The sequence below is a fragment of the Orycteropus afer genome, unplaced genomic scaffold (assembly GCF_000298275.1).
Source record: "Orycteropus afer afer isolate SDZICR_OR568_19922 unplaced genomic scaffold, OryAfe1.0 scaffold00266, whole genome shotgun sequence".
Taxonomy (NCBI): Eukaryota; Metazoa; Chordata; class Mammalia; order Tubulidentata; family Orycteropodidae; genus Orycteropus; species Orycteropus afer.
Window position 1 is genome coordinate 1753147 of NW_006921853.1, and position 22428 is coordinate 1775574.

The following is a 22428-nucleotide window of genomic DNA, read 5'->3' on the forward strand; positions in this document are numbered from 1 at the left end:
GAAGGGAGAAGAGAGGGGAGGGGTGGGGAGGGAAGGAGAGAGGGGAGGGGACGGGAAGGGAAGCAAAGAGGGAAGGGGAGAAGGAGAGGGGGAGGGAAGGGCATCTTTCTAGTTTAGATATAAGTGGAAAAGAAAGGGGTAAAGCTCAGGGAATTAAAAAAGAAAGGCCTTAATGACGCTGCTTATTGGTCGCTGTGGCTTGGAGTCACTTGATGGCATCTAACAGCAGCAGTGATGTTACTAGCATTCTGGATCAGCCTTGGTTACTTTGTAGCAAATAGAACAGGAGTTCCGTTAAGACGGTGAAATGTTTTGATAAGAGAAATTCTTCAATCGCTCATTGAAGCCCATTGCTGCCTCCAACCTCCCAGACGATAAGGAACCGAAGTCTTGCCATTTTACAAAGATGTGTGAGGGGATTCTTGATCTGATCAACCCAGGCAGACACTGTTGCTGGTCCAGATCCCATGACAGGCTGACGCTCTGAAGCGCGTGTCCCCGTGGCCAGGGCTCCCTGGTGGCTCGGGTCAGGAGTGCTACTTGAGCATCTGTTTAATAAGCCTCTCTGTCTTCAGCTGCCTCCCATTGCCTCGGCAACCACCACGCAGGAGCTGGGGCCGGAGCCGTCTGGGGCAGCAGGGGGAGCCAGAGCCATCAATGAAGCCGTGGATAGACTCGGCCTTTTGGGAAGCAGGTACTGAGCAAAGCTGACTTTAAAAAGCAAAACAGAGGAAGTCATTGTGATGCAACACAGCCCTGAGGATCTTCTTAACCACAGTTTTTCTTTAAATTTCCCATGCTCCTCCAGACCGCTGTAAGCCGTCCCTCTAGACAGCACCCTGCCTCACCCCTGCAACCCTAAAGTACACAGTTGACTTAATTTCAGCTGAGTCCCAACCTGTGTAAAGTTCCACTCTTCTTAAAGGTTTCCACTGGGGGACCCCACACAGGGTTGTGAGGTTGGCACAGCACCGGGCAGTGTTTCTTTTTATTGTACGTGGGGTCACTATGAATTGGAACTGACGTGATGGCGCCTAACAACAACAACAACCGCACCCAGCAGACAGAAGTGATCCTGTTCTAGCTGGCCAGTGGGGGTGAGGCATGGGGGATGGGGTGCAAAGCAGCTACACCAGCACCATGTCCTTTGGTCCCTTTTTTCTGTTAAAAGTTTGTCCAAATGCAGCATCGTGTCCATTGATACACAACATTCCCTGTCAGTTTTATTATCAAAAGAAAGGCCTCCTCCAGTCTTCAGGCAAAATTGGTGCTTCAGAAAGATGTGCCAGGTTGAGCCTGCAATTCCAAGCATGCCACGGCCACAGCCACAGTCCCAGGCTACCAGGCAGAGCCACAGCCACACTGCCAGGCTTCCAGGCAGAGCTGTGCACATTGTACAGTGTGCCAAGTTGCAGGGCCACGAGGCACAAGGGGCTGATCCAGGACTACATCAGCCCAAAGGAAGTGGAGACGTATTCTCTGCAGCAGCCAAGGCCAAACCATGGGCCTCCCAGCCTGTGTCTGCCCATGCCCAAATTTCCACAAATACTGAGTAAGCCAGAGGCAGACACAGACCAGAAACCATGGCTGTGGACCACCTTGGCCATAAATAAGAGCTCGCAACTTCCCCTGAATGTGAAAGGCCTGGAGAGTTTTTATAGGATGGGGTTTTATTTGCAGGGAGAGCACACATAACCAAATGCTTCTTTCTTCATCATCAAGATGCTTTGTGCATCGGGCTAGGGGTACGCAGCCCCAAACAGAACATGTGTCCTTTCGCAGAGGACCTGACCCACCCACTGGGTATGGAATGCTGCCTGTGTTCTCAGAAACAGGAGGCAGACAGCAGAGCTCTGCATGGGGGTTGGCCAACTTCATCTGTAAAACCAGAAAAACCAAACTCACTGCCATCAAGTTGATTCCGACTCATAGTGACCCCCATTGGGTTTCCAAGGCTGTAAATCTTTACGGAAGCAGACTCCCTCATCTTCCACGGAGCAGCTGGTGGGGTTGAACCACTGACCTTTTGGTTAGCAGCCAGATACCTTAACTGGTACACCACCAGAGCTCCTTTTTCTTCTATAAAGGGCATAGCAAATACGTTGCTATTGTTTTTGTCATTAGCTACCATTGAGTCAGCCCCAGGCTCATGGTAACCCCATGCACAGGGGAACAAAATGCTGCTCAGTGCTACACTACCCCCATCATCGATTCGGGGGGCAGACTACTGGCTGATTTTCACAAGTAGGTTGCCCAATTTTTCCTAGTCCCCCTTAGTCTGGACGTTCAACATCATAGCAACATGTAAACCTCCACTAGCAGACAGATAATGGCTATTCATGAGGTGCATTGGCCAGGAATGGCACCTGGGTCTCCATAGTGCATAAGGCATTTGGCTGCTGCTAACTAGAAGGTCAGTGGTTCAAACCCCCAGCCACTCCACAGGAGGTAGATGGAGCAATCTACTTTCCTAAAGATTTACAGCCTTGGAAACCCAATGGGGGTCACAGTAAGTCAGATTCAACTCAATGGCAGTGAGTTGGGTTTGGTTTTTGGTTTCTCCTATGTGGAAGGTGAAAATTTTCCCCTTGAGCTACCACTTCCAGTAAAAGTTAAGGCTTTGCTTTCAACAAAACAAAACCCGACATTCTTAGCTCACAGGCCTAACAAAAAACAGGCCACAGGCCAAACAAAAAACAGGCCACAGACCACATTTGACCTGCAGGCCATTGTTTGCTGACCCCTGCTCTAGCATCTCAGGGGTTCTTGTAGCCTAAGTAGATCTGCTGGCAGCCTCACCTCAACCAGGGTTTCTCTTACTTGATTTCATCACTAACTGTAGTTACTTATAAAGGGAGAAAAATGACATAGTGTTCCTATGAAGTGTCTGCAGGGTGCAGACTTTTTCTCAAACTGTTAACTTCTTTTTGAGGTACAAAAGTAAGTGCGGCAGCCTGGATGGGAATGTTCTGTTTTGTGGATCATTTTTTGCTACTTATTTACTAAAGCAAAATCTCATTTCAGGCAACAGCAGAATCTTCTGGAAGTCGTCCAGGCTGTCGAAACTGACTCTACCCACCTCAGCCAGCTGGATTCCCCATCCCAGGAGCAACTGGTAGACCTGGAGGTGAGAGCCTTGAATTATGGGGGTTTCCAAAGGCATTCAGTGTCCAGCCTGAGCAGCATGAGGTAGGAAGGGCCCTCAGAACAATTGTTGCTGTCCCGTGGGGATTGCTTTGATGGTGGTAACCTGGGCAGCTTTCTGCCTGAATCTCCAGCCCTCCGCCTGCCCTGCACAAAGCTGTACATGTGATAGAGCAGGAGAAGCAAAGAAACACTGATGTGGGGTGGGAGCTTCACCAGAGAGAGCAACCTTTCCACCCAGGAGGCACCATCAGTAGCGTGAAGCCCACACGCAAACGTCCCGTGTCACTGGTAATCAAAACAGGCAAATTAGACAAACCTTATTGTTGCATTTGAAATCTGAGTTAACAAATGGTTTTTAATGATAACATCTAGTACTGGCAACGTGACAGTAAAACGGTTATAGTCATACACCACTGGTGACAGTGTAATTTGGTGAAACTCTTATAAAGCAGAATGGCTGGACTTAGCAAGACTCACAATTTCTTATGTCTTCCATCTAAGTAATCCCACTTCCTTATCCTGAGGAAATAACTCAACAGATATAAAAAGCTGTAGGCACAAAGATATCTATGGCACCGTTATTGGAAGTAGGAAGAAAATGAAGAAGAAGAAGAAAAAAAATCCACAGAAATAACCTGAATATTTCATGATAATGGAGTTAATCAGGAAAGTATCAGCACAACGCAGTATAAGAGATGGAAATTATCTTTATGGAGATTTTGCAGATAGAAAATGTTAAGGACCTAAAGTTAACTGCAGAAGGTGCTGTTAATCTTCATTGAGCCCAGTGTGACTGCACTGATGATGTGCAGAGATATGCCAGGGAGCATGTTGGTGAGCTGGAGCATCCTGTGCAGACGGGGACAGGTTGTGCCACAGGACAGTGGGGGGTCTTTTCTTCTTTTGTGTTGAAGGGTGTGTGTCCAGCATATCCTTGTACTCCTTCCTGTACCCACGCCTTTCTTGTAATTATTTCGTACAGTGGTCACCAACTTTATGATTGGCCAATGGAGACCTTGTATGAAGTTGTCCCAAAGGCACGTGTAAAAAGCATATGGTTAACGATTAGTCTAGGGGATTAGTGAACCATGCATACCTCAGTCTATATGACCATGAGACCAGAAGAACTAGATGGTGCCCATCTACCACTGTCAGCCATTCAGAAAAAGATCAGTAGGTCCTGGAGAAACTGGAAGAACAATGTGGAACAAAACTCAAAATCATTGTAAAAAAGACCAGATTTACTGGTCTGATAGAGCCTGGTGAGAACCCCAAGACTATGGCCCCTAGTTAGCCTTCAGGTCTGGAATTGAACTCACTCCCATGGCTAACAGCCAAACAATAGACAAGCATATAGGGTGAACATTCACACCAGGTAGATACACTCCTTAGAACGATCAGTTATGGGAGAACAGAAGGGCAGTATTTGCACAGGGAGATAGATCAGGGGGCAGGAATGCATAGAAAAGGACACAGGGAAGAGCAAACTACAGGGAGGAAGTGGGAAGAGAGCACTTACGTTGTAGGGAATTACAGTCAATGTCATGAAACAAGGCATATGAACTTCTGTATGGAAAATGAATTTGCTCTGTAAACTGTCACCCAAATCATAATAAAAATTAAAGAAGAAGGTGGGAGGAAAAGCACATGGTTATAGAAATAGCCCTGGACCTAAACAAGAGATCCAGTTTGGAGCCTGGAGCCATCATCTTGAGGCTGTGTGACCTTAGGCAAGCCTCTGTGCAGTCTGGTCCTGGAGTCTGTGGTTCTCAAATAGGGTAAAGAACATATATCCATGGCCACTGTGAGGATTTAGCAGGAAAGGGCTGGGAGGGGGACAGCTCCTGGCTCATGGCAGGGAGGAATTGGTAACTATCATTTGAAAGTTTACCACCAGGAAAAGTCCAAGCTTTGTTCCTCTGCACAGAATAGTTGCTTTCTTAGTTGTGAAGATTCTGAGTGATGAGATTTCAGCCACATTAGAAAGAACCTGAATTAATTAAGACTTTCTACATTATTTAAAAAAAACCACCCACTGCCATGGAGTTGATTCCAACTCAGCAACCCCTATTGCGTTTCCAAAGCTGTGAATTTTTAGGAAGTAGATTGCCTTATCATCCTGTGGCAGAGCAGCTGGTGGGTTTAAACTTCCAAACTTGTGGTTAGCAGCCAAATGCCTTACCCACTACACCACCAGAGCCTCTACGTTTACAGGAGTTATAAAAAACAAAACCCAAACTCACTGCCGTTGAGTCTAACCCAACTCATTGCAACCCCTGCTTGGGTTTCCAAGGTGGTATCGCTACGGAAGTAGATTGCCCAACCTTCTTTCCGAGGAAAGAAGTCATATATAGGATTATAGTTATAGGAGTCATAAAATTCAGCAAAAACCTACCCAAAAAAGAGAATGTACAGATTCTTGTAACTGAAAATGCCACCCACTGTTGTTGTTGTTATGTGCCATCGAGTCGGACCCGACTCATAATGACCCCTCCTTGGGTTTCTGAGGAAGTATCACTATGGAAGTAGATTGCCCCATCTTCCTTTCGAGGAGTGGCTGTTGGGTTTGAACCGCCAGTCTTCTGGTTAGCAGTCAAGTAGGAGATGGCATATGATCAAGATCCAGTGGTGCTGAAGGAAGAAGTCGAAGCTGCACTGAAGGAATTGGTGAAAACAAGGCTCCAGGAATTGACCAAATACCCATTGAGATGTTTTGACAAATGGATGCCCTGCTGGAGGCACTCACTTGGCTATGCCAAAAGATTTGGAAGATAGCTACCTGGCCAACTGACTGGAAGAGATCCGTATTTGTATCCATTCCAAAGAAGGGTGATCCCAAAGAATGTGGAAATTATCATTATCATTAATATCACATACAAGTAAAATCTTTCTGAAGATAATTCAAAAACAGTTGCAGCAGTGTATTGACAGAGAGCTTCCAGAAATGCAAGCTGGCTCCAGAAGAGGACATGGAACGAGGGATACCATTGCTGATATCGGGTGGATGTTGGCTGAAAGCAAAGAATACCAGAAAGATGTTTACTTGTATTTTATTGACTATACAAAAGCATTCAATTGTGTGGATCATAACAAAATATAGGTAACATTGAGAAGAATGGGAATTCCAGAATACTTAATTATACTCATGAGGAACCTGTACATAGACCAGGAGGCTGTTGTTTGAACAGAACAAGAGGAGACTGCATGGTTTAAAATCAGGAGGGAGTGCATCAGGGTTGTATCCTTTCATACATGTATCCAATCTGTGCGCTGAGCAAATAATCCGAGAAGCTGGATTTTATGAAGAAGAATGTGGCATCAGGATTAGCGGAAGACTCATTAACAACCTGTGATACGCACCTGACACAACTTTGCTTGCTGAAAGGGAGGATGACTTGAAGCACTTATTGATGAAGACTGAAGACTACAGTCTATAGTATGGATTACACCTCGATATAAAGAAAACAAAAATCCTCACAACTGGACCAGTAAACAGCATCACAATAAATGAAGAAAAGACTGAAGTTGCTAAAGACTTCCTGTTACTTGGTTCTACAATCAATACCAATGGAAACAGCAGTCAAGACATCAGATGATGTATCGTATTGGGCAAATCTGCTGTAAAAGACCTCTTTCAAGTGCTGAAGAGCAAAGATGTCTCCTTGAAGACTAAGATGCACCTAACCAAACCATGGTATTTTCAGACGCCTCGTGTGCATGTGAGAACTGGACCATGAATAAGGAAGACCAAAGAGTTGATGCTTCTGAGTTGTGGTATTGGGGAAGAACACTAAAAGTACCATGGACTGCTAAAAGAACTAACAAATCTGTCCTGGAAGAATGGAGCTGGAATGCTCCTTGGAAGTGAGAATGGCCAGACTTCATCTCAGCTACCTTGGTCATGCTGTCAGAAGGGACCATTCCCTGGAGAAGGATGTCATGCTTGGTAAAGTGGAAGGTCAGAGAAAAAGGGGAAGGCTCTCAACAAGGTAGATTGGCACAGTGGCTGCAATAATGGGCTCAGGTATAACAAGGATCGTGAGGCCGGCACAGGACCGGGCACTATTTCGTTCTGTTGTATATAAGGTTGCTTTGATTCGGAGATGACTCAACGGCACCTAGTAACAGAAGTTAGGGCCAGGGGAGGCTGGATCCAGAAGCTCAACCTGCATCCTTCTGTTCTCTCCCCACAGCGACAGCTGCGTCCTGGGGCTCCCTTCTCCACTCCCCACCCTCCTGGGCCCAGTCCCCACTCTGCTCTCTCCTTGGGATCCCTAATAGCTGGATTGGTCCCAGCCTTGCCCTGCACACCTCATACCCAGTGTCAGGACAAAAGGAGTGGTTCCGCCCAGTCACCTCTGGGATGGGCATGCTTGCATTGATCCAAGCTGGACCACATGTCACTGAGCCACTGTCCCTGTGGCCTGCAGCACACAGCACACTGGTTGGCTTGGGCCAGTCAAGCTTCTCCTGGGGTCAATCTCCCGATACTTCATGGCTGTAAAAATAAGTGACTTCCCCAAAGGAAAATGAGGTGATGGTGAGAGAGGGGGCAGTGAGTGTCTGGGACCAGGAGCTTCCCAACCAGCGTTCATGCCCAGCCTCCAAGAGGGATCCTAAATCAGGCAATAGGAAACACAGGGGTAGACATCAAGCTGCAGCGGGACAAGTTGTGGCATTTCCTTATAGACCCCTCTGCGTCTTCGTTTAGGAACTCGCTGCAGGCAGGAGCTTACACATTCTACAGTGCCCTGGGCACGGTACCCAGAGCCCCTCCGCAGGGCAGCTGGCCTCCCCTCTGGCCCTGCATCCCCCAGCAGGAACAGCATGAGCCCTGCTGCTTCCTCAGCCCTTCACACCTTTCATCTGGCGGTGAGATGCTTCTCCCAGGCGCAATCTCATTAACTTCCCCAAACGCCGCCCCCATGTGAGCCAGGCCATTTAGATTTATCGCAGTCCTGCAAGCCTGGGACTCAGGCCCAGGGCATCGGAGGGTTTGGCCAGGACCCTACAGGTGGCAGTGGGGGGCCTGCGGAGGAAGCTGTGGGCTCCTGCAGGCGGAGCTAATAAAAACAGACCCTGTGTTCCTTCCGGGGCTCTGCGCTGACCTCCGTCCCTCCCTCCCCAGCCCCATCCACACTGCGTGGCAATCAGGCTCATCCAGACACACGTCTGCTGGCTATTAATTAAAAAAATAAGTAGGGAACAGTTGCTGTTCATTTGCCCACTCGCTGCTCGCAGAGCCATCGCAGATTACCAGCACTAATTAACGGAGGGCATGTGCACGCGGGGAAGGCACGGCTTCATGAGCGACTGATCCGTGACGACTGGTGCTGCAATCCCGGCCCAGAGGGGCCCCAGGAAGCCATTCTGCAGCGTTGCCGTTTATTGATGGCATTCACGCAGACGCTCAGGCCAGCCAGCCTGCCCAGGAAGGAGGCAGGCATTAAAACCAATGATGGAGAGTGTGGGAGGAAATGGACACTTAGGGAGTGCACACAGGCCAGGACTGGGGGCGGGGCCTTCTCAGCTTGATATCTCACTCACTCTCCCTGACAGCGTGGTCACAGGATGGTGTCATCTCTTTTCCCCAACCAGGAACAGGCTGAAGGGTATGAAGTGACTTGTCCAGGGTAGTGAGGGCTTTGCCAGTGCGCGGTTCAGCAGCAATCACGATGTGCCTCCAGGGTGTGAATGTGGGGTCGTGGGGCAGAGAAGAGCGTGTTCCGGCAGAATCCGACGCTTTGTCAACGTTTTCATTTCTTTGTGAACTCTTACGGAATGCTAACTGCCAGGGCACACAGGAACTGTGTTTTAAATGCTTTATGAATATGAACTCATTAATCTTCATAATGGGAGCCCCGGTAGCATAGTGCCTAAGGCACTTGACTGCTAACCAGAAGGCTGGTGGTTCAAACTCACCAGCCACTCCTCGGAAGGAAGGTTGGGCAATCTACTTCCACAGTGATACTGCCTCGGAAACCCAAGGAGGGGTCACTATGAGTCGGGTCAGACTCGATGGCACATAACAACAACAACGATCTTCATAAATAACCATATGACGTGGGTACTGTTATCCTCATTGTACAGAGGGGGAAACAGAGGCATGGAAAGGTTACATAACTAGGTGAAGGGCATATGTCAGGTGTCGAGCCAGATTCAAACTTGCTGTTTTCATTCTTTGACTTTCTTTCAGGATAAGTTGAGGACAAAAGCAGAACAGATGAAGGATGCCGTCTATGTGACCATGGAAATCCTGTCCAACTGGGGCAGCACAGCAGGGGTGGGACTCACAGAAGTCGAATTCTTTGACCTGAATGACACCAAGCTTTATGTGTCACCTCATGACGTGGACTTCCAGAATGCGGACACACCTGGGGACCTGGGCCTCCTTGTCAATCGGAACTTAGCTGTAAGTGGAGAGACACTTTGGTCAATTCTTTGCAGGTTTTTTGATACATATACTCTGTCAACAATGAGTTTGTGATAAGGGCGTAGGTGTAAGGGGCAGGGAGGATGATGTAATCTCCCACAATCATTCACTGGGGCCTGAGGAGAGGTGCCAGTAAAGTCCTGCCTTTCGCTGAAGCTCTTTCCCAGATCCCTGCCTTGTGGGTTATGGGGCAGAGGGTGGGTAAGGAGAAGCCAGTTCACTCCCTTTTATCTCCTTGGCAGTTTACTGCAGTCACCACCAAACATGGGGTCTGGGGGTGGTCATTAAGTCCAACACCCTTGTGTATTTTTTTTTTCTTATTCTTTTTTTAATTGTTTTGGGTGAAAGTTTACAAAGCAAATTTGTTTTCCATTCAACAGTTCATACCCATTTTGTTTCATGACATTGACTGCAATCCCCACAATGTAACAGCTCTCTTTCCACTTCCTCCCTGTGGTTACCTTTTCCCTGTGTCCTTCTTTCCTACATAGTCCAGCCCTCTGACCTTTCTCCCTGTGCAAATGCTGCCTTTCTGATCTCCCACGCTTGATGGCTCTAAGGAGTGTACCTACCTGATGTAATTGTTCATGTCATAGCCCGTCTCTTGTTTGGCTAAAAGTTAAGCCATGGGATTGAGTTCAATTCCAGGCCCAAAGGGTGACTAGGGGGTTTCACCAGTTGTCTTGGTTTTTTATATATTTTTGAGTTTTGTTCCACATTTTTCTCCCACTCTATCTAGGATCTCCAGTTTTGACCCCTTTCTGAGTGGTTGGCAGTGGTAGCTGCACACTGTCTAGCTCTGATCTCAGGGTCATGTAGGCTGAGGTTCCTATGGTTCGCTAGTCCCTTGGACTAATTGTTTCAATGCATCTTAGATTTTCTTCACCCTTCTTTGCTCCAACCAGTAGTTGCACCTTAGATGGCTGCTCACAAGCTTTTAAGACCCAGGTCACTACGTACCAAAGTAGGATGTGGAACAGCGTTTTTGTGGACTATTTTATGCCACTTGACCTTGATATCTCCCATGACTATGGTAGTAAACTGCAGGCTAGCGACTAACTCCCTCAAGGTGTTTGGCCATGGCTAAGAAGTTATCATAATTCATCCCCTGTTGGCTCTGTTATATATGTGGACATTCATATATCACATACAAATACATATACAGAAATAACATCTGCCAAACTTATGTATTCCCTTTTGCCTACCCATACCTGATCGTTTGACTGTCTGCCAGTCCAGAAGGTGGGTAGGGGTGGGGGATGGCCCAGCTCCCATCACCGGGAGGGTACGGGGTTCAGGGGAAACAAGGGAAATACTGTTCCTTTCTGGTCATCAGCCACTGGTGCACCAAAACCCTCCTCTTACACATTGGCATGGCCAACATCACAGAGCTAGAAAGTGTTGGCGCCCAAAGCCCACGCCACACTCCTTCAGGGTGCTGCTGCTCCTGGCATGGAGTCAGCATCCTAAAACTTTGGAAGTTGCTTTCCTGTAAATATCCAGCAGAGTTTTTTTTTTTTTTTTTAAAAAGGCACTGATACACTCCCTTTCTGTCAGTTGCAAGTGAACATAAGAAACTATGAGCAAAATGGAAACAGAGTAACCAATGGTGTCATTTTTGCTGTGATGAGCGTGCTTCGTAGAGCATCATTTATAATTATTGCTGTAAGGGACCCGAGAAACTGGGAACAGAGGATGCCTCTGAGAGGGAAAGGATGGATGGGGCTGGGATGACAGGAAGGCTTTCCATGAGGTGCTCTTCTGCACCCTTTAAACTCCCTGCCATGTGTGATCTGTTATGTACTGTGTTATTACCAAAAACAATTATTAATATTTTAAAAAACGTTGCAGATTAAAACAGCTGTTATGTGTACTTCCTGCCTTGAGCCAGGCACTGTGCTTCCTCCGAATCTGATTTATTCCTAAGAGTGCACAGGCTCAAGAAGCAGAAAGATGTGGGTTCAAAGCTTGCCACGTACAGCTTCATGACCATGAGCAGCGACTCACCTAATCTCTACTTCGGTGTCCTCATCTGTCAAACGGGGATAACAGTATTACTTACGTTGATGGGCTGCTGTGAGTGTTATATATAAATATAAAAGGCTTAGCACCATGTCTGGCTCTTCCTAAGGGTGGCAGAAGATCAGCTGATACTATCACCATGGTTACTATTATTGATAGTATTGAAACCACTAAGTAGGTATTGTTATGCTTTCTTCTTGTTTTAAAGCAGAGAAAACAAGGGAGGGAGCTTTGAAATCTCCAGTTCTGGAGGCCTAGATCTGGCCTTTACTCTGGGAATCTGAAAGGTAAAACCAAAAAAAACGAACTCACTGCCATTTAGTCAATTCTGATTCATAGCAACCCCCTTTGGGTTTCCAAGGCGGTAAATCTTTATGGAAATAGATTGCCCAGTCCTCCTTCCATGGAGTGCCTGGTGGGTTTGAACCTCCAACCTTCTGGAGCTCTGGTGGCATAGTGCCTAAGGCACTTGACTGCTAACCAGAAGGTTGGCAGTTCAAATCCACCAGCCACTCCACAGAAGGAAGACTAGGCAATCTACTTCCTAAAGATTTACTGCCTCAGAAACCCAAAGGGGGTCATTATGAGTTGGAATCGATGGCAGTGAGTTTGTTTGGTTTTTTTTGGGGTGGGGGGCGGTTTACCTTCCAGATTCTGACTCAAACCACATCATTGGCCCTCATCCTGTCTGCTCTAAGAGTCAGTTCTTCTGCCCTGTAAAGTGAGGCAATGGGGTATCCATTATGGTTCTTAGATGGCCAGCAACAGAAACTGAGTGTGATTCACTTTTATAATTTTTTTTTAAAAAAAAATGTATGGCAAGTCTTTTGAGTAGCTGGTATACTCACTGTCACCCAGGCTGGAAGAGGACGGGCTGAGGTTGGTCCTACGTAGCATTCCAGGTGGCTTATGCACACAGAGCTCCCAGGGCTTAGGTTTCTTTTTGGGTGGCAGGGTGTTTGCTGGTTGGTTAGTTGGCTTGTCCTCCTGTTACTGTGCTCTAGATGTCTAGTCCCAGGCGAAGGAGCTGATGGGTCAAGCTTGGGTCAGAGCCCCACCCTTTGGCAAGGAGGGCAGGGCATCTCCATGCAAGTTCCTCCAAGACTGCCCAGTAGGGCAGGAGGGAAATCTCCTTGAAGGAATTCAGGTGTTAAAGAGAAAGGCAGATGAGTATCGGACAGCCTATCCCTGTCCCCAGAGATGGACTAGATGGTGTCTGAGAGCCCATCGAGAGCTGAGCTCTGTGATCCGAACCTCAAAGAAGTGGTCCTGCAGGTAACGACTGTGTGCAAGCTCTAGCTGTGTAGGCCCTGCTCTGCTTCTGAGTCTATAGGCTGTGGCGTGGGCTGCTGCAGCGTGGACCGGCTTTCAGCCCTCAGCCCCTTGGTGTGGGAAGCAGTGGCACTTTGGAAGCCTGCTCTGCAGAACAGAACATCCAAGGGTGATAAAAAGCCTCATTGGTTTGATGGAGACCAATTCCGGTGATTACTCTCCCTCTGCCTCTGTTTAGCAGAGGCTGACAAGCTGTGCCACGTGGGAACAGTGAGAACTTTGGCCCATGGTTTGGGTGGGTTTATGGGTTTTTATTTTTTTGGCCCTGAGGTTGGGACATAGGGCAGCTGTCTCACCCTGGGCTGTGGGATGTCTGGGCCCAGCTGTGGATGGGCTGAACTCTGCCTGCTGCCCTGACATGGGGGCTCCCTAATAGTAGTCTTGTGAGCCAGGCCTGGAGCTACTGGGACCTGCTGCCTCTCGGAACCATCCATTCCACAGGCATTCATTGAAGCCCTGGTGCGCCAGCCAACTGGGGCCTTCTCCAATGACCCAATCTCCATCTCGTTTAACCCTCATGAGGACCTGCTGAACCTGGGGATGACTCATAGTTTATAAATGAGAAAACCAAGTCTCTGGAAAGTTAAAGTGATTTGCCTCAGGCTACATAGCTGTGGTGGGAGCTGACCTGAAGGAGCCTGGAAGAGGAGTCTGGGTGCAAAAGAGAAGTTGCTTCAATGGAGGCGAACTAGGGGCATACAAGAAGATGTAGGAGTCCCCCAGACTCAGTGCAAACCCTCCTCCCTTCACTGCCTACACTGTCTCCCTCGGTGGCCTCATCCAGACTCATGGCTTGAAGATGACTCCAAACTCATGCACCCAGCCCTGCCTGTGACTCTGGGTCTCTGACTTGAATGTAGATTCCTGCTTGACAGCTCACGTTGGATGTCTGAAAGCCATCGCAGACTTAAGAGATTGAAAACCTAAGTTTTGATTCTCCTTGTTCATGCCCACTTCACTTGCTCCCCCGCTATTCCTTACATCTGGAAGATGCTCAACATTATTACTCATTATGGAAATGCAAATCACCAAAACCATAAGCAGATACTATTTCACACCCACTAGGAGTGAAATAAAAATGAAAAAAGAAGCAGGGGGGATGGGTAAGGGAAGAACAACAGGTGTGGGTGAGGATGGGAAGATACTGAAACCCTCATACAATGCTGGTGGCAAATGCAAAATGGTGCAGCCACTGTGCAAACCAGTTGGGTAGTTCCTCAGAAAGTTAAACCTGGAGTTACCTATGACCCAGCAAATCCCAATCCTAGGCATCTACCCAAAGAAATGGAAGCATATGTCCACACAAAAACTTGCACACAGATGTCCACAGCATTGTTATTCATAGTAACTGAAAAGTGGCTGCAGTGCCAGGCAGCAGTGTCCACAGCTGATGAATGGATAGATAAAGGTGGTATCGTCATAAAGTGGAAGATTACTTGATGAAAGGAATGAAGTACTGCCAGTCTCCTCATGGGGAATAACTACCACCAGCTGCCCAGCCACTCAACCAGGCCCAGCCAAGTTGACACACAAACATAACCACCACAGTCCAGATGTATATACAGAAGGGATTGTGAGGCTGGCACAGGCCCGGGCAGTGTTTTGTTCCGTTGGACATAGGGTCACTGTGAGTTGGAGCTGACTTGATGGCACCTAACAACAACAGAGAGGCCCCAGGTAGCCTCCTCCAAGGGTAACATCCAATATAACTGTAGAACAGTATCAAAACCAGGAAGCTTTCCTTGGTACAATCTATAGACCTCATTCAGAGTTCACCAGGTTTTACATGAACTCACGTATGTGTGTTTGTGTGTATAGATCTCTGCGGTTTCATCATATGTCGATTCATGTAACCACCACCACATCAGGATGCAGGTCTGTTCCATCACCACTAAGAGACTCCTTAGTGCTGCACCTTTATATCCGTACCCCACCCCACACCCCGTCCCAAAGTCCCTGGCCACCCCTGATCTGTTCTCCATCTTGATTTTTTTTTTGGTCATTTCAATACTGTTATATAAATGGGACCACAGTATGTAACTTTGTGAGGGTGGCTTTTTTCATTCAACGTAGTGCCCTTGAGATCCATCCAGACTGTTGCTCGTATCAAGAGTCTTTTTCCTTTTTTGCTACCACCTATTTGCTGAATAAAGTTGGAGCTACTTCTGAGGGCAGTTGGGCATCCCCCTTGTGGGCAGAGGGATGTGTGTAGATTTTGTTGGAATAGAAAAACACGTTTGGTTTAGGAATTGGAAAGTTACTTCCTCAGGGAAACTTGCCTGACCATCCATTGGAAACAAGCCCCTTCTTTGGCCATTAGTAATTCTCGTATTTTCCTCATAGAAGTGATCTCTGCCTCGTATTTTTCGTGTGAATGTTGTGTGTCTGCCTCCCCTAGGGGCAGAGTTGGGACCCGGTGGGTCCTGTTCACCCACAAGCCTCCTGCCCCACAGGAGGGACTCAATCAGTGTTTGCAGTGACCCCCACATGCCCCCAGCCCCGACTTCTTCAGTGCACGCTGGCTGCTCTTCTGACAGTCAGTATGAAATCCCTTGATGGGGAATTTCTCTCTAGCCTCCAGGGCCCACTTTGCCTCCCATCCAGTGGTGGGGAGTCGAGGCCCCAGGAGCAGCCGTCAACTAGAGGCTCGTGGAGGTTGGTGGGTAAATAGCCCCCTTGTCTGTGGGAGGAATCACTCTGGGGCTTGTTCTTCCCCGGCTCCCAGAGTCCGCAGAGCTCCAGGTGCCCACAGAGGTAGCTGTGGGCACCTCACTGGCTGCCTCCCCTGCTCTATTTCACTTCTGCTTAGCTAGGTGTTTCCTTTGCTGTCTAAATAACTAGGTAGACGCCAGTCCTTGCCTCAGGGTCTGCTTCTGGGGGCATCTAAACTGAGACAGGTGTCTTAATGGATTAGAAATGTAAGTTCAAATCCGCACCCCACTACTTGGGCGTTGGGCAATGTTGGGCAAATCACACCCTTTACTGAGCTGGTTTTCCGTCTATCGCATGGGTGTCAGAGCAATATTCGCCTCCAAGATTGTGAAAGAAATGAGGAAAACCATAGCATGAAAGCACCCTCTTAACCTGCTCTCTTCCTTACTACTCGCCATGGGGAGGAAGCAGCAGGCACCCTCCCTACTGGCCTGGTACCTGCGGACTTACCCATCATGCCTTGGGTCAGCCCTCAAGGCTTCTGATCAGTCTTTCTCTCCAACACTGTCTGCGAAAAGGAAACATCAGAAGGCTCGGTGGCTAATGAGGCCCTGAGTTATCCGCACGTTAATGTTCTTTGACTTTGACCATCACTGTTCCCTCTTAGCCCTCCGTTATTCCTCCTGCTGACAGAAATGTGAAGGGAAATCAATTACAGTCCCCTTGCCCGTGTCTGAGAGTCAGGCTTCAGCCTCTCCCTTTGTCAGGCAGCCACAGTGACCCATTTCAGGCCCAGCTAAGCTAAGGAATGAGCCTCACCCGCTGGGTCTTGAGATAGGCTTTCTTGACCCCTCACAGCTGCCCAGAGCACTAAAAGTTCTTGCAATGCCTGAGAAACTTGCCAAAATAAGTCAGAACCCCTTCAACTCATCTCTCCCCCTGAACAAAAGCAACCTCCTCCCCCTGAAAGGCACCATTGTCGCCTGGAACAAGCCCCCTGTGTCCTCCCCCGCAGCTGGAGCCGGGGCCCCCCACCTCCTGGGGGCTGGCAGAGCCCTGATTCAGCCAGTCTCCTCCTTCCCTGGCTCTGTCAAGTGACACCACCTTCCTGGTGACAGGGGTCTGTGGAGACATCCTCCAACACAGGATGATGCTCCCTTTAGAACAAAGCGATAACTTGGACCAAACAGTGTCAGAGGTGCAGCAGCGGTCACCCACGGGCAGTTGGGACTTCTGTGGCTGCTCAGCTCTGATGCAGGGACCAGACTCAGATGCTTCTGAGGGTCCGGGGGGAACGTAAATGAAGAACGGAGTCATGTGGAGGAAGTGGCGGAAGAAGTGGTAGAGACTGTGTGCCCTGAGTGATGCTGGGCACAGCCACCATTCAGCTCCGGCCAGCGGCAGTCAGGCACCCCCTGTTGCCAAGGCTACCAAGTCTTCATGAAAAATACCGTAAAAGTTCGCAGAAATCTAGTTCTTGGTGGAAAATCTCCCCTTTTTTAAGTGTTGCCAATGAGTTTACCTTTTTTTATTATAGCAATACTTTATGACCCAAACAAAATACCTCAGCAGGCCAGGGGGCATTGACGGTGTCTTAAGTTTCAATGAGAGGACAGCTACTTTCATTGAAACGATAGAGAAGTAAATTTCATTTATCGATTTCATTCATTCACTCAGCAAAGATTCTTTGGTGTTTCCCATGTACTAAGGATTCTGGGATGAATTAGGCATGGTCACTTCCCCAAGGGAGCCCACAGGGATGGGAGAGTGACAGGCATGCAAACAGAAAGTCATGGGATGGGACACTGGGGTAAATGGAGGAGTGAGTAGTTGTGTCAGGGGAAGGGGTGAAGGGCTTCATCACGTTTTAGGGATGGCAGGAGGAGCCCTGAGCAGAGCCACCCTGTGCCAGGATTGAGGTCAAGCCCGTGGAGAAGTGTGGGAGCAGCTGGGAGTTTTGCTCAGAGGGGCAGGAGACGAGGGGACCAGGGCTGAGGAAAAACCCCTGACTGCGTTCTCCACTGCGTGCTGCCGTGACATGAAGTTTTGTTGGTGCCAATGAAAATGGTGGTCTGGCCTCCCTGTTCATGGCCCTCCGGTCTTCAGAGGCCTCAGCTGCTCCCTGGCAGGCGGCACACTGGGGTCTTGAGGCTTGGAAACCCTGAGAGGGATCAGAATCAATCCCAAGGCTCAGTGCCATCACCCCATCCCAACAAATGCCTGCGCCAGTTTCTTTCTTTCTTTTCTATTTTTAAATTTAAAAAATTCCGTACAGTTTCACAAAAGAAAATCAAAGGCTCTGTTTGCCAGGTTAATCAGATAGCGCCGTGGTGGTCCCTTTCCCCATCTCCTCTCTAGGCTCTCTCCCCACCCCCAGTGCACACTGCAAAGCTAATTAAGTTGATTAAAATAAAGCCCACTGTATTTTAAATTCAGGCTGGATGGTGCCTCAGAGACCCTCATGTGGAACCCGTGCGGAGCCAAGGGTCCATTCCCACTAATGAGTGCGGTCCGGGCGCAGTCAGGGCTGAAGCCCCACCTCGCTCATGTAGCCTCGGCCTGGCTTCCTGCCCCAAGCCCTCCTGGTTTTCATTAGCACAAGAGACACCATCATTTGACTTTGGGGAGAGGCAGCAATGTGCTAACGACATCCCTCTCTTGCTGGCGTTTCAGGGCAAGAAGGACCTCTCCCTGTGGACATGCCCCTTCCAGCCGCCACTGCAGCTCTTCTTTACTGTCCGCAACACACAACAGCTGCGTGACTTTGGGCTTGCCAAGATCAAAGTCTGGAATTACTGGACAGCTGACGGCGTAAGTAGCGGGCTCGCACTCCTCACTGGGCACTCGGTTGCTGGAAGCGTTTAGCAGTTTGGCAATAGCCTGATTCCTGAAGTTACAGATGGGTGCAGGAGGCCCTGATGCCCTACCTCCTGGGTGCATAAGTGCCCGCCTGCGGGAGCATTCATGCTGCACCCTTCAAAGCCACCAGGAGGCAGAGCCTCCGTCTCCTAAGGTTACACAAATGGCATCAGCCATCCTTTGGGGGAATGGGCAAAGTATGGACTGAGACTCACTGTCACTCTCAGCATGGCATATAATAGCGAGCATTTCTGGGGGCTGAGCTGTGACCCATTTAATCCCCACCCCAAGTCAAAGAGATAACTCATCTCATTATCCCTATTTAATGATAAGGAAAAGGAGACACAGAGAGGTTAAGTAACTTACCCAAGTCACCCAGCTCATAAGTGGTAGAGTGAGAATTTGAACCCATGCAATTTGACTCCAGGCCCATTAGCCAGTGCTTCTGTGGTAGTTCAGTTTGTGTGTCAGCTTGGCTGGGCCTAGTTGAGTGGCTGGGCAGCTGGTGGTAGTTATTCCCCATGATGAGACTGGCAATCAACTCCATGGTGGGATCTACCACAAGCAGCTGAGTCGCTGCCTTTGGGATATGGTCTGTTTCCTGTATTTAAGGAGAAGCTTTGAGAATGGTCTCTAGGCTTTGGCATGGTTGAACCCTGCATGTAGCCGTGTCATTGCTCAGCAGCTTGCTATGCTCTGCCAACCTTGGGACTTACAGTGGACTTAAGTTAATGGCCTGCCGTGTGGATTGGTAACATCGGGACTGTGCCTTTTGACTTGTCAACCTTGGGGCTTCTCAGCCTCAGCAGCCAACAGCTGTCCGAGTGAAGAAATGCCTCTGGATCCAGAGGGCCGGGAGCAGGAGGCAGAGCTGGACCCCAAGGTTGGGGGGCTTTCACCCAGCCCCTAGAGCCTGGCACTTTGAACTTGGACTTAAAACCTCCAAATTTTAAGAAGAAACTCCTGGTTGTTAAGGCCATCCCATTCGTGGTATATTCTTGTCAGAGCGGCCCTAGGGAACCAGAACAACTTCTTAAACTGTAACACCCAGATGACTCACCTGGAGTTCTGATTCAGCAGGCCTGGGCCCGGGATTCTGTGTGTGTCCCCGGCTCCCAGGAGATGCCGATGCTCCTGGTGTATGAATCCACTCTGAAGAGCAAGAGTCTTCAACCCTGTGCTGTTTGCCCCACTGGTTTCAAAATCCAACCCCCACCCCCTTTCTACCCTCACAGCTCCTGCCTCCACCCAGGCCTGCCTCCTCTCTTCCTTGGACTGCTTTTTCTGTATTAATTTGCGTTTGTCCATTTGTTCAGCATTTGTTAGTGAACACATGTAAGTGCCACCAGGCTTCACGGTACATTTTGGAGGTACTGATGTAAAAGACACAGTCCAGGCCCTGGAGGTGCTCCTGGCTTGAAAGCAGACAGTCAAGTCAACTTAGTTGTGTCAGGGGAAGGGGTGACAGGCTGTATCACGTTTTAGGGATGGCAGGAAGAGCCCTGAGCAGAGCCACCCTGTGCCAGGATTGAGGTCAAGCCCGTGGAGAAGTGTGGGAGCAGCTGGGAGTTTTGTTCAGAGGGGCAGGAGGACGAGGGGACTGGGGCTGAGGAAAAACCCCTGACTGCATTCTCCACTGCGTGCTGCCGTGACATGAAGTTTTGTTGGTGCCAATGCAGGGCAGTGGTAAAGGTGAACCCAGACTGCCAGGGCTCCAAACTCAGATGCCCCAAGGGCCCAGCAGGGCGCAAAATGAGTGAGGAAGGAGGACAGAACCCCTCAGCTTATCTTGTTGTTCCTCTTGATAGACACAAGGATGAAAATTGTTCTACTTTCAGTCTGCTATAAGGGAAGTAATGTGCAAGTGAGATGGTAACATGGGAGCTGATCCTCGGCCTGAAACTGTTGCAGGGACCCCAGGGAGTGGTGGGGACTGTGTCAGACTGGCAAGCGCAGGCCCCAGGCAAACACACAGTCACTTCTGAGTTTCAACTGCTGGTTGCCATGTAGCAGTACCAGCCAGTACTGCTAGATCATCTGCATTTTCCCAGGGAGCTGGAAGTCTGGATCTTGATATCACCATTCTTGGTTTGTAAATGTTCATCGCTAATTTACATTCGTTTGTAACTACCACACAGTTTCAAACCAAACTCATCTTTGAGCTGGAGCAACTCCTGGAGGAGGGGCGTGCCTCCAACTGGGAGAGTCAGAGACCGTTCTTGCAAAAGCACAGAGCTGAGCTGCGGTGCGCAGAGAGGGCAGCCAGAGCAGAGTCAGAGAGGGCAGCCAGAGCAGAGGGGAGCGCAGCCTCCTCACTGCTCTTCCTGTCTCTAGGCCCCACCTCCAGTCTGGCCTCCAGCAGCCACCAGGGGGCTCTGATCATGCATCTCGGCTGCCTCCATCCCTTGGAGGCTCTCCTTGACCCGAGGATCAAGGGCAGGCCCCTAGTCCCTGTGAGCCAGGTCCTGCCTCTCTCTCATCAATACCTGTCCCCTTGCTCACGCCACCCTCCACCAATACCAGCGCTCGTGGGCCTCTAACACCCTCCACATTCATTTCACCTTTGGTTCCTAATCCTTCCCATCTCACTCAACTCAAAATGTTCATCTCTGTCTTGTGTCAGGCATCCCTCTCCTGGAAGCCAGCCCTGACCCCACACTCTGGCACTTCTGGATCGCGAATATGTCTCATCCTGCCTTGCCCTGTCTCATTGAGACCTTCTCTCACAACACTGTGGACCCCTTGAGGGCAGGGCCTGAGCCCTCTCCACTACTGCCCTATCCAAAGTAGAAATGAATGGGTGTTGAATAAATAGGTCCATTTCCTCAGCAACTGTAAGCAGGTGCAGTATCCTTTTGTTATCGCTAGATGAGCAGTGAGGGTAAGAGAGGTTGACTTGCTTGCCCAGTTCATGTAGCCGGTTACAGGCAGGGCTGGGCATCAAGTCCTGGATCATCAGTACTTCCTCCTCCTTCCCACCCTCCCTTCCTGTACTTCTTCCTGTTCTTTCCCCCAGCCACCCACCCAGCGACCCACCTACCTAATAAACAGGGATTGAATGCCTGTCATCTGGAAGCTAACACAACAGAGACTGTCCTGGCTGGCTCCGTTCAAAAGCACGATGCTGCCCTTGAGAAATATCAGGTGGCTTCTTCTGTTTTCTGTTTTGTTTGTTTGGTTGGTTGGTTGGTTGTTAAGCAAATGGCTCACCTTTAAATTTGAAAAAGGTGCTGTGGACATGTCAATGTCCCCATCACCATCTGCTGGCCCTGGCCCTGGGTGGGCAAAGGGACTGTCCTCCAGGCCAGGCCAGGGCTGCAGCACAGCCAGAGTATCTTGGGCTGTGCCCACCCTTTCTTGCCCTCCCATTTGCAAGTCTTGTTTGGTACTTCTCAGCTGGTGGTCCTCAGCATAGCCTTCTAGAATGGGTAAGGAAAGAATGCTGGCTGGCTAAGCCACCCTGTATATGTCTCGGGCCTAGAAAAGTGCATTTTAAGTGCTGGATTACAGAGAAGATAAGCACCATCCCTTTTGGAAGTGACCCACCTTTCTTCTTAACCTACACTCAGCCTCCCCTGTGTGCACAGTATAAAGATGAGGAGAAGGGTCTTAAGAATCCCACGAGAACACAAGGGTATTGTTGCAAGGCGCTGTGGGCCGCAGGGATTACGGGCTCTAGGGGTTTCTACAAATGGACCAGAATGGAGGACTGCTGTCCCTGACAGGGCCCAGCTTATGTAATGTACACCCATCTGTTGCCAGAATGTACTGGGGACGGAAAAGCACAAACAATTGCAGCTGCAGGTTGGTTTGATTTCATACTCTCTGGAGAATGCTATTACTGTGTGTTTTAGAGGAGATAAAACGAGAGTTTATGGGAAATACAGCTCGGCCTGGGAGACATGGCTCGTTCCTCCAGTGTTTTGTGTATGGGAATCCAAGGAAGAAAAGTTAAATGTGGGAGCTAATCCAACCAAGTCTTT

General features: G+C 49.1%; 1 protein-coding gene across 1 annotated transcript in view; it reads left to right on the plus strand.

The window, feature by feature from the left end:
* The window catches only part of KATNIP (katanin interacting protein), a 288175-nt gene that overhangs the window by 186928 nt on the left and 78819 nt on the right, over positions 1 to 22428 (plus strand). Inside the window, exons 11-14 of the mRNA XM_042782225.1 lie at positions 576 to 694; positions 3025 to 3127; positions 9344 to 9559; positions 18260 to 18397. Coding sequence (XP_042638159.1) covers positions 576 to 694; positions 3025 to 3127; positions 9344 to 9559; positions 18260 to 18397 — 576 coding nt within the window. The remainder of the gene's footprint in view (positions 1 to 575; positions 695 to 3024; positions 3128 to 9343; positions 9560 to 18259; positions 18398 to 22428) is intronic.